The sequence below is a fragment of the Camelus dromedarius genome, chromosome 11 (genome assembly GCF_036321535.1).
Source record: "Camelus dromedarius isolate mCamDro1 chromosome 11, mCamDro1.pat, whole genome shotgun sequence".
Classification (NCBI taxonomy): Eukaryota; Metazoa; Chordata; class Mammalia; order Artiodactyla; family Camelidae; genus Camelus; species Camelus dromedarius.
The window spans coordinates 40,246,408-40,258,279 of NC_087446.1; the positions used below are offsets into that span (position 1 = coordinate 40,246,408).

Below are 11,872 nucleotides of genomic sequence, written 5' to 3' on the forward strand. Positions count from 1 at the left end.
GACCAGCCTACAGTCTGAGGATGCCATCTCTTTTGTAAACATTTTAAATTATTTGCATGTCAAAATAACAACATACGTTTCAATTATGTAAATAATACAGGAGGGCTTTATAATACATAAAAAAGCAGCTCATCCACCTCCACCCCCCCCCACCTCCCCAATCCTTTCTCCAAAGGCAACCCATTTGAACTCTTGCTTCAGCACTTTATTCCCCTCTCAAGAGCCTCTATTGAGCATCTCCCACGGCCAGGTGCCTTGCTCAGGGCCAGGATACAGCAGTGATGCAAAGGAACAGAAATCCCTCCTCTCTTGGACTCTGGGGAGGGCAACAGGCATGGCATCATGTCTGGTGTGAGAATGGCTGTGAGGAAGGCTCAGACAGGGTAAGGGGGCCAGACAGTGAAGGAAGGAGACGACCTGAAGTGACATCTGTGTGGAGACCTGGCTGAACAGAGGGAGTGAACCCCATCAATATCCATCTTACTGAGTGTTCACACCTATTTCTGGACATAAAAATTGCAGGCATTTTTGCTTGACCTCCTGCTATAATAGATGCAAAGTTGATTCACTTCAACCCCATCCCTCCCCTCTGCCACCTTCTTCCCCCAGTCGAGTTCTGCGGCTGGGTCTTAGTCCTCTAGTGTAACCTTCGTGCTTTTGAGTGACTAGCAGCACTTTATCCCTGTGCCTTCACCTTGGGTACCACAGTGGGAGATGAGGGGTTTTCTCACCACTGCCGTTGATTTCCTTCCACCTCCCAACCTCTAACAGGCTCTTTTTATGGTTTTTAGCTTCTGTCTGCAGCTAAGTTTTTCCAGCTGGAGGCTTTACAGAGACACTGTGAAATTATCTGTGCAAAGAGCATCAATACAGACAACTGTGTGGATATTTACAACCACGCCAAGGTAATGAGTCCCATTCTCGCTGCCTGATTGATGTGGGAGAGGCTTTCTTTGCAGACACTCTGAGTTGGGGCAGAGGGGGGATGCTGGGCTTGCCACCCGTGCTCCTCCCAAGGTTGGCTTCCCTGCTCTAGAGGAGACGTCTTTCCCTTCATTCACCCCTCCAAACACAGTGAAAGCAGGAACCCAGAAGTTCCCAAAGCAGAGTTGCTCTGAACCCCAGCATGCATATGAATCACAGTGCAGACTCTGCTTCAGCAGCCTTGGGGTGGGCCCTGGTTCTGCGTTTCTAGCCAGCTCCTGGGTGAGCCTCTGCAGCTGGTCTTGGCCACCCCTTGAGTAGCAAGGTTCTGGAACAGTGGTTCTCCAAGTGTGGGCTCCAGTCCAGCAGCATCAGCATCATCCAGGAGCCTGTCAGGAATGTATATTCTGGGCCCCACCCAGACCTAATGAATCAGAAACTCTGGGAGTGAGGCCCAGCCATCTGTGGCTTCAGAAGCCCTCCAAGTGATGCTGGTATTGTTCATGGGTGAGAACCGTTATTCTAGAACTGAGGTTCCCATCGCTGGCTGCATGGTTGGGTCACCTAGGCACTCACTTAAAATCCCTGTGCCTAGGACCTATCACAGACCAATTCATCAACCTCTGAGGGTGGAGCCTGCAAAAAAGTATTTTTCACAGCTTCCTGGGTGATCATCAGATGTGCCAAGGTTGAGACAGGCTGTCAGCACTAGAGAGGTTCAAGGACCCCTCCTAGTCACGTGGACCCAATGCCTGACTACTAATCAGAATCACCGGGGAGAGTTCCAAATCCCTGTTTCTCCCCTCACCCCCATGATCTCTGCGGTGGAGCCCAGAAATCTGTATTTTTAGCAGGCTTCCAGGGTGACACTGTTGTGAATTTAGCTCTAAGGCCAGTCTTCACAAAATCAGTGAATCACCGGTTTCCTACAATTCATTTCACAAGTAGGGATACGGGGACCAAGAGAATTAAAATAATTTGTCCAGGTACCACTTCATTTTCTTTCATGTGCTCAGGACAGAAGGATTAGCATTTGCTGGGAAGAAACAATGAAATGAGTTAACATCAGGAGTTCATTTAAAACAAACAAAGCACTCTTCTTTTGCATCACTGGAGCTCAGCACACATGCCTCCCACATCCATAGTCTTTAGAAGGACAACTGATGTGAATAATGTTCTTTCTGCTTGTTGTGAGAAAACAGGTTGCATTTGAGATATTTTCTGTCTTAAGCTAACATTCACTGAGCCCTTTCCATGTGCAGGCACCTGTGCTTAAAGCTTTGTTGTTTTACCTTTTTTAATCTTCACCACAACCCTTTAATTAGTCCCATGTAATAGTAAGGAAACTGAGGCACAGAGAAGTGAAGTAACTTGCTTAACACAACTATTACTGAGTTTTTTTTTGTCATTGTAGTAAGATATACATAACGTGAAACTTACCATTTTAACCATTTCTAAGTGTACACTTAGAAATGAATATACATAAGTATATTCATTCACATTCTTGTGCGACCATCAAGCACCATCCAACTCCGGAACTTTTCATCTTCCCAAACTGAAACTCTGTACCCGTTAAACACTAACTCCCCATACCCTCCTCCTTCCCAGCCCCTGGCAACCACCATTCTATGTTCTGTCTCTATGAATTTGACTACTTTAGGTCTCTCATATGAGTGGAATCATATGGTATTTGTCTGGCTTATTTTTGTGGCTGGCTTATTTCACTTAGCACAGTGTCCTCAAGGTCCATCCATGTAGCATTTGTAGAATTTCATGTCTTTTTAAGGCTGAATAATATTCCATTGTATGTACATACCACATTGTGTTTATCCATTCATCATCTATCAGTGAACACCTGCGTTGCTTCCACCTATTGGCTGTTGTGAATAATGCTGCTGTGAACGGGGGTGTGCAAATGTCTGTTCAACTCCCTGCTTTCAGTTCTTTGGGGTATCCACCTAGACGTGTAAACCTGGATTGGTCTCACTCCAAAGCACATCTTCTTAACTTTGTATTTACTGTCTGGCCTAACAAATGTCAAATGTTTGAAATATCTACAATAGTCCTGATACTCAAAAAAGATTTTCTGATTGGTCATCAGTAAATCAAAAGGTCCAGTCAGACTACTTCCTACCCACACACACTGGGTGTTTTGGTTAAATGAAGATTTTACCAAAATCTGGTTTCTTGGGACATAGAAAATTTGTTTTTTATTTTAAACTGATTATTTTTCGAAAAAGCATCCAGAGAAACTCTGTCTCTACCCAGGAGGAGGGCCTGATTGGTCCTATGGTCCTCTGCCTCCTCCCCTGGCTGTGGACACTGAAAATGCCCTGTGAACCCCACATCCAGGGGGGCTTTTCCATGGCCTCTCTTTTTGGCAGCAAGACCCTCGTTGCATAGTCCCATTTTAATCCATTTAGGCTCCTCGGCAGGCAGCTTCCATAGCTCTTTTGTTATCTTATAACGCATTCTGGGTGGGGAATGCATTTGTGCTGCAGGCTTAGAACACCTATGGCAGAGAACCACCTCTGCAGCCAGAGCTTGGCCTTTTTCAGAAGCCAGCCTCTGCCTCGCCTCCCAGGCCACGTCCTGGAACGTTTCTAAGGTCAACGCCTGCCCTCCGTGATCCTTGCATGGAGGACGGGGCCAGGCCAGCACCCCTTGCCCTTTCTATGCGTCATTTCCTGGTGCTGTGGATACTGCAGCTCTGGCTAATGATAACCTGCCATGTGGATTCCATTACTGGCAGATTGTGCTGCAAATTGAATCTGGTTGAGTAAAAGAGAAAACAAAGAAACCAACACTCAGTTTGGAACCCCAGGAAATGCAGGCATTTAGATACCAACAGCCAAGTTCCAAATGTCAACAAGTTCTTGGCAACATTCCCTCTGTTCTATACCTAACCATTGGAGACAGCCATGGAGTTTTATACAGAGGAGAAGCCCAGCGCATAAATGCGCAGCTTAGTCATCTTTTTTTTCCTAGCAAAGCTGTCTCAAACTATTTGGGCATGAAGAAGAGGCCCTAGAGCTTCTGCCACCCCATTCGGGGTATCTTTCAACTTGAGAAAAAGGACAAGCTGGCTCATCAAGTTGAATCTAAGCTAATGCAATAAGTTCAACAGGGCACCATGATGGGAAGAACATAGGTCTGGAAACCAGGGGATCCGTTCCCTAGTGTTTATTGTGCACCCACTATTTACCAAGGAACTGTATATGCATCAGAATAAGAAATTAGTAAGACATGGTCTCTGCACTTGAAAAAATCATTGCCTAGGACAGAGGTCAGCAAACTTCTGTGAAGAGCCAAATAAATATTTTCACAGAGGCCATGAGGTCACTTCGAATCTACTCAACTCTGCCATTGTAGTGCAAAGGCGGCCAGAGGCAATATGCAAATGAATGGGTGTGGCTGTATCCCAATAAAACTTTGTTTACAAAAACAGGTTGTGGGCCACATTTGGCCCAGAGGACTTTAGTTTATCAACCATTGGTCTAGGAGATGAGAGTTCCAATGCCAGTTCTGTCAGTAACTAGCCATGTGGAGATAAGCAAGCATCTGATGTGTAGTCACCATTCAGTAAGTGCCACCACATGTAAATGTAAGTATTTATTGGGCTTATTCTCCACTTACACTAACTTGTGATGAGAGACATTTGTATACAAAGTATATGGTAAGGGGAAGGGGGCTCCCTGTGTCCAAGGACTCAGAGATAACTCTGAGCCTCAGTTTCCCCACGTGTACAATGAGGCCTTTTCTCTGTGACTCTGAAAGGAGGCTTCATGTTGAAAGAATGAAAGCATTCCTAAGAACTCTTCCAGCTCCAGGATACTGCGCATCTATGTGAACATTTGGGTGACAACAAACCTGCTAACCTGATAAACCTCCTCTGGCTCTCAGAGACCACAGAATTTTCTGGTGTTTCTGTCCTAAGTACCTCTCATTTTGTAACTTGGGAAACCGAAGCCCACAGAAGTGATTTGACTTGCCCAAAGTTGCACATGGTTTTTATGAAGACAGGCCATTGAGTCAGTGAATTAGCATGTGGTGTCAGCAAGTTCAAGGTTACAGACTTGGTCCTTCTACAGGCCAAGTAGCTGAACTAGGTTTCATAGATACAGTCAACTCCCCTTATCCCAACCTAGCCACCTACTTTATCCATATGTGTCACTGGATACAAATTAGTGAAATGAGAGTAATAATTATAAATAGTTTACATTTATCATGACAGCTAATGCTGAGTGAGTGCCAACTACAATCAACCATTGTTCTGAATGTCTCGTGTATTATCTCATTTAATGCCAACAACAGCTTATTAGGTAGGTATTATTATCTTCCCCCATTTTATGGGTAGGAATACTGAGGCACACAGAGATTAAATAACTCGTCCAACAGCAGACGGCTGGAAGTGGTGAAGTCTGGAATAAAAGCTCAGGCAGATTCCAGAGCCCCCCTCCCTTAGCTCCCTTCCTAACCTGCCTTCCCTAAGGGTGACAGATGACAAGAGTCCTGCTGTAAATTATGTTCCATTCAATCCCCCGACAGGTCTATGATGCAAGTAACATAATTCCCATTTGGAAAATGAGGAACCTAAAGCCAGAAGCCAAGTGACCCAGCCTTGGTCAAATATTCAGAAAAGTGTGGGAGTCCCAAATTGAATCCAAGGCTTCCGGTCATTCCACAATTTCCCTGTTGGCATAGCCTCATTGTAATACCACCATTCCACATCTAACAGCTTAAAGCGCGTCTCTGGCTTAAAGAACAGAATATTAGGGAGTTCAGAAGGATAAATTCCACATTTGGATAATTTAGATAATTCAGCATCTAAATAAAGCAGCAGGACATCATCTCAGGGAGCACTTTAACTCCTGAGCATGCACTTCACTGCAATAGAGATTTACAAGCTTTGAAAATTGTAGAAAAGTTCTGAGTACAGACAGCCAACCCACATCCACATTTGCTTCTGCATCTCAAACATGGATCCCTCCACCAAGCACGCTTCTGAGGCTAAATACCCATCTTCTGTTGAATGGTATCAGGCTGGAAGCCGTACATCCTAATAGTTAAACACACAGCCTTCAGGACTTGAGTTACCAAGGCTCACCTCCTGGCTCTGTCCTTGACATGTTGTGTGAATTTTTGTAAGCTACTCTCTTATTTCAATTTCCTCATCTGTAAATCGGAGGGGGTAATAGTACCTGCCTAAAGGAAATTTGAGGATTAAATGAGATGATGCACATGAAGTGCCCAGCACAGTGTCCAGTATATCATATACTGTCAATAAATGTTTGCTGTTGGCATCATTACTCTGAGAGTTAATTGTTCATTCATACATTCAACAAATACGTATTGAGTGTCTACCACCTGCCAAGCCTTCTGCTTGGGCTTGTAAAGTGAGCCTGCTCAGCATCATCCCTTCTGTATTGGTTTAGTCTGTCAGGAACCATGTCTCTAGATCAGTTTGTTAACCTTGGCAGTATTGACAACGTGAGCTGCATAAGTCTTTGCAGTGGGGGCTGTCCTCTGCATTGTGGGATGTTAATGGCGTCCCTGGCTTCTACCCATTAGATGCCAGTGGTACGTACACCGCCCCAAGTTGTGACAACCAAAAATGTATCCAGACTTCCAAATGTCTCCTAAGAGGCAAAATCACCCCTGTTTGAGAACCACTGCCCTAAGTACAGGTGGTAGGTAGGCACTGCCCACTCACAGGGTGGTTGTGAGAATTAAGTAAGTTAATTAATACTTGTAAAGAGATTAGAACTGTGTCTGCAACTTCATTAGCTGTAGTGGAGCAAAGAGACACAAAACCCAGTATTAAAATAGTGAGTACTTGAGGGGAGGATATAGCTCAAAGGTAGAGTGTGTGCTTAGCATGCACAATGTCGTGGGTTCAACCCCCAATACCTCCATTAAATAAACAAAAACCTAATTATCTCCCCCCCCAAAAAACAAAAACAAACAAAAATAGTGAGTGCTTATTTAGCACACGAGTCAGTGGCATGGCTGGTTTCTTCTGGTGTCAGCTGGCCTTGCTTCTGAGGTCAGCTCACCGGTCAGTTTGTGGTTGGCTTTGCTGATCCTGGCTGGGCTCTGTCACTGTCAACTCAGTTTCATGTGGTTGCTCATGCTGCAAGCAGTCTAGCTCAGGCTTGTGTTGAAGGCAGAGGCAGGATTCTGAGAGAAAGCACTGTAGTACACACTGCCACTTGAAGCCAGCTCAGAACTGGCAACTCTCACTTCTACCATGTTCTGCTGGCCTGAACAACTCACAAAGCCAAACAGTGGAGAAATGGACTCAGCCCTTTGGTTGGAGGAGCTGCAGTCACACCCCCTGGGTGTGATACAGCAAAGAACGCAGAATCAGAGCCACTGTTGCAGGCCATCTACCTTAGTAGGTGTTCGTCATTATCATATAGGAAAGCAGGTACATTTTGGAAACATAACCATCTCCTGCTTGCTCTCCACTCTCTGCAGTTTCTCGGAGTCACAGAGCTCTCAGCATATTGCGAAGGCTACTTTCTCAAAAACATGATGGTCCTCATCGAAAACGAAGCATTCAAGCAGCTCCTATATGACAAAAATGGCGAAGGGACGGGCCAGGATGTGCTCCAGGACTTACAGAGGACGTTGGCCATCAGGATTCAGTCAATTCACTTGTCATCTTCCAAAGGTTCTGTTGTATGAAACATCCAGTCCAGGGAATATTCCCCGGGGACTTGCCAGTTCTCCTGCTGCATTGGCTGTACACAAACTTACAAATTTCACCTGGAGTCTGTTTTTGGCTGGGTCAATGAGCTGCCTCTACTGCCTCAGCTTCTCTTGAATAAGCAAATGCAGCTCCCATAAGCTCCTGTTGAGAAACAAAGGACATGCCACTGGCCAGCAGGTCAGATTGCAGCTGGGTGCAGAGCTAGAAGGTCAACATGGGGTAGCCAGGCTGACCTCATCCCAAAGCACCCCTGGGGCAGTTGAACACCCATTGCCAGGGACTACTGTCCAATGGATGGACTGAGAGCTAAAGATCATTCGGGTTCCAGGTTGACAGCTGGAGAATTTAACTGTACCAGCCCTGAAAAGCATTATATTTATTACACATTAAGGATCTTAGTAGCTGCAGTTCAGTAAGAGTCAACAGTGATAGCAAATCAGTGAGACTGTTACCAATAACGAAGACATAATTTGGCAAATTTTTAGGGGTGGGAACTTTTTAAAATATTCATTAAAAAAAAACCAAAAACAGGGCAGCCTTGTAGTTTAAAATATATTTCTAAAAGCTTAACAGTTCATTTTCAACTGAATTGTGTCTAGGGATCTGTGTTTTGAGATTTTTTTTAGACAGTAAGTCGCAGGTCTACTCTGTATAAACATGCATCTGACAAGATACTGCTGACATTCTACACAAGGTGAAATAGTGACCTTGCCGTAGTGATCATGGTTACACAAAAGAGGTGCACTGCCAATAATTATCTCTAACTCAGTAGCTGAAAACCTGCATGCTAATCGTGGTTTCGGGGTGAAAATAAAACCCCCCCACATTAAAAAAAAAAACAAACATGCGTTTGCATGGGCCCGAACCTGTGAAATATTATGTTTGTGCTTCATTTTTGCCAAGGTCAAAAGGTACCATGACTTCTTGCTGAAAGCCCATTTGATGAAACTAACATACTCATTTCCTTTCCTAGTTACAAATGATTCTGGGATGCTTTTGCAGAAATGTGTTCATAGATGATACTGAATAGGGGTTGGGAGGAGGGGCATGTCAGAGAATTTACTATTAACCCAGAGTTTTCTCTGTATTCTCAGAAGATGTTAATAGTTTGTTACTAGCCAGAGAAGATGACTATGTTAGATTATTTTTAAAGATGAAACATGTATGATAGGATGGATTCTTTCTGTATTCTGAGAGTGTACAGTATAGGGTTATCTATAATGAAAGTTTATATCAACAGGGTTCCGTTTGCTCTGCCATATATTATAAGCAAAAGAGATTAGTGAAGTGCCACAATATTCCAAATAATTTTTGAGTTGCTGCCTTTTTTTTTTTCTTGTCCTTTCATTTGAAACCTAGATAACATGCAGTAAAACTAGGAGAATGACTTTTACCCTCTGGGATGGCAAAGTTTTGTTGATAAACGTATTTCCTAGCATGCCTTTGGGAACTTGTGCGCGGACCCTAGATTCTAAAGGAGCTGCTGTTCATCTGTTGTACAAGCTCCCTGAGCCATTGTACAGAGGACCAATGTCAAGTCCTGTTTCACGGGTATGACCCATGGAGGACCCTGGCCATGTCTGTCTAGCCATGTCTGTCTACAGTATTGGCTCTTCTGTGATGCTGATACACAAGGCCTCTCTTCCACTTGGTCATTTGCAAACCACCCCAGCCCCTACCATCAAATGAGGAAGGGGAAAAAAAACTGCCTACAAGGAGCCCAAGTTACAGATACACAGCTCGTCGTGAGTCGTGGGTTGTCCCTGTCTCCTGCCTCCTCCTGTCCTCAGAGATGCTGCGTGGATGTTTCCTTCCCCGTGACTGACTTCCCTGTGAATGTCTAATGCTAGTTCAGGGCCTCTGGGCATTGATTTGTACAGCGGCAACTCCTGACGGGCTTCTGTTACGGTTTGGTGTGCTTTCTCTGTCATTAAAAAAATGGTTTTCCCACGCTGCGCATTCTTTGTATGGTCCGAGTGAGCTCTTTACCCCACATCTGGAGCCTGAGAACTTCACTCAGTCAAGAGATTGGAAAATGTGACCCCAAGGGGAAAAAAATCAAGGGAGATGAAGATGCCAGATAAAAGATAGGTGCTGTGTTGCTGGCACTTCCACTCTGTCAACTAGAACTTGGCTAACCAGGCTGTAGTCCCTTGGGTCTGCAGGCACCCTCTGGGTGCTGCCCTTGGGTTTCCTCCCTTTCAGGCAGAGGACTTACAGGTGTCACCTGTAAGTGCCTCTAGCCCCGGTAGCTAACTCACCCACAAAGGGTGGTGTCCTTGATGAATCATTTGGCTGGGGCAGGGATAGGGGGATCCCAACCTGGTATGCCCCGCTCCAAAGGCCAGCATGAATGATGTTTGTGGTTGGTGGCAGCATTCTGGGATTGCGGGTTAGGGTCATGGAGGGAAAAGCAGCTCTCCCCTGGGAGTGTCATCATCACTAAAGTCAAACTGAGTCCCCAGCTGGTCCCCTCTGTCTACTGGCCCAGCCTGGGCCCAACCCAGGTCCGGTGGAGATGAATATCCCTGGCTCATCCACAGAGGCCTACAGGAAGCCAGGGAGGGGCCCAGGCAGCCCCTGGAGCCCTGGGCCAGTGAGATGAGGTAAACAGCGGACAGCACAAGCACCTCCGGCAGGCTGATCACCCTTGCTTAGCAGTCGAGGTCTGTTTTTTCTTTAGGAAGCAACCCAAGCAACGGAATGTCAGAGGCCAGAACTCTGAGTCAGGCCAGGAGAACAGAAGGTCAATTTATTTTTGTGGAGCATCACCCTCTGCGTAACCTTGGGGTGAGTAAGGCATTGGATATGTTCATTTTGGGAAGATAGAGTGTGTCTGGGGTATCTGCCATTTACTCCCAACAGATGGCTTTGTCATTCAGTCCTTAGTGACTGACTGTACAAGGGCCCCTTAGCATCTCGGAGAGGCAAGGGAGCCTGCCTGCCCCCCACAGAGCTCTCCTGTGCCCCTAATACTTGCAGTGAAAACCAGAAGGGGTGTACACCTGCAGCCCCAGGAACAAACACGAAGGCCTCAACTTGGCTTCTGCGGCCCAACCACACCCATCCCCACATGTGATTGGTCTTACATAGACCATGTTTGAGTGCCACCCATTCTCCCCCAGAAAAGGAGTATTCTCCACCCAAAATAGAGATGATGGTCTGAGCTCCCAGGCAGGAGGTGGAACAAAGTGCAGTCAGGCCTCCAATGGGCCTCTCCACCCCTGGGATTCTGTGATTTTTGTAGCTCCTGTTGTTTTTTCCCATGAAGCCCCAGGCAAAAAGTGTTACTCCAGCTGGGTGATGTTTCATCCACAGTTGTCTCATCAAGGCTGTGGGAATACACAGCGTTTACTAACCTCGGGCCATGTGCTCTCAGTCCAGATAAAGGGTCAGGATCTTAGGCAATTGTTTGTGAAAAATCTCCTCTTTCACCGTCCTGGACTCCCTGCCTTCAGAATCCTGAGCCCACCTCCCTGCACCCTCGCCTGCATCCGCCAGCTTGAGTCGCCCAAATATTCACATACTAACTCTACCAACCCCAATTCCCTTGCCGGCCGGCCCCCACGCAGATACCCCCCACGACTAGCAGACCGTTTCCTGGGCTTGTCAGCTTCAGGGTTGGAGTCAGGGAGAAATCCACCGAGCACCCCCTGCCGGGCAACAGGCTCCAAGGCAGGCCTGAAACCACTTTCCCAGCCCCGATTCAGCGCCGGACTCATTTTGAGACCGTGGACAAGTTACTACTCTGTCTAGTTTTCCTTTTCCTCTTTTGAGAAATTGGGTGTAAATATAGCTAGTTAACGTGGTTGTTGGGAGGGTTAGAGGAGATGTACGGGCCCCACACTTGTCGTAGCGGAGAAGAAGCGTTCCGAACGTCTAAGACTGAGTGGATAGGAGGCGAAGACGATGACTCACACAAGGAAAGGAAGGTCAGCGATTTTGCCATTCGTTTCTAGAACTTTCTACCACAGTAATTCCCATGGTGGTTTGTGAGTCTCTGGGGTTTTGCTGCTCTTCCAGGAGGTGGGGGAAATTCCCCCAAAGCAGTTTCGTTGCCAGTCTCATTCCTAGTGCGGTGCCTTACACAAAGCTGGTGATCAGGACATGTTTAACTTAGTGGAAGCCAGGTTTCTAATTTCAACTAGATTTCCTGTCATATAAACACTAGATTTCCTAATACTAGAGTTGCAGGGATCAGTTCCCCCAAACTCCTGAGCCACTCAAGATTGT

General features: G+C 46.1%; 1 protein-coding gene across 3 annotated transcripts in view; it reads left to right on the forward strand.

The window, feature by feature from the left end:
* Window positions 1–9,589, forward strand: part of ABTB3 (ankyrin repeat and BTB domain containing 3) — a 292,822-nt gene extending 283,233 nt beyond the window's left edge. For all 3 annotated transcript variants that reach the window (XM_031462829.2, XM_031462828.2, XM_064491689.1), the window contains 2 exons: window positions 792–905; window positions 7,405–9,589. In XM_031462829.2, coding sequence (XP_031318689.1) covers window positions 792–905; window positions 7,405–7,614 — 324 coding nt within the window. In that variant the 3' untranslated portion in view covers window positions 7,615–9,589. The remainder of the gene's footprint in view (window positions 1–791; window positions 906–7,404) is intronic.
* The last annotated feature ends 2,283 nt before the right edge of the window (window positions 9,590–11,872 follow it).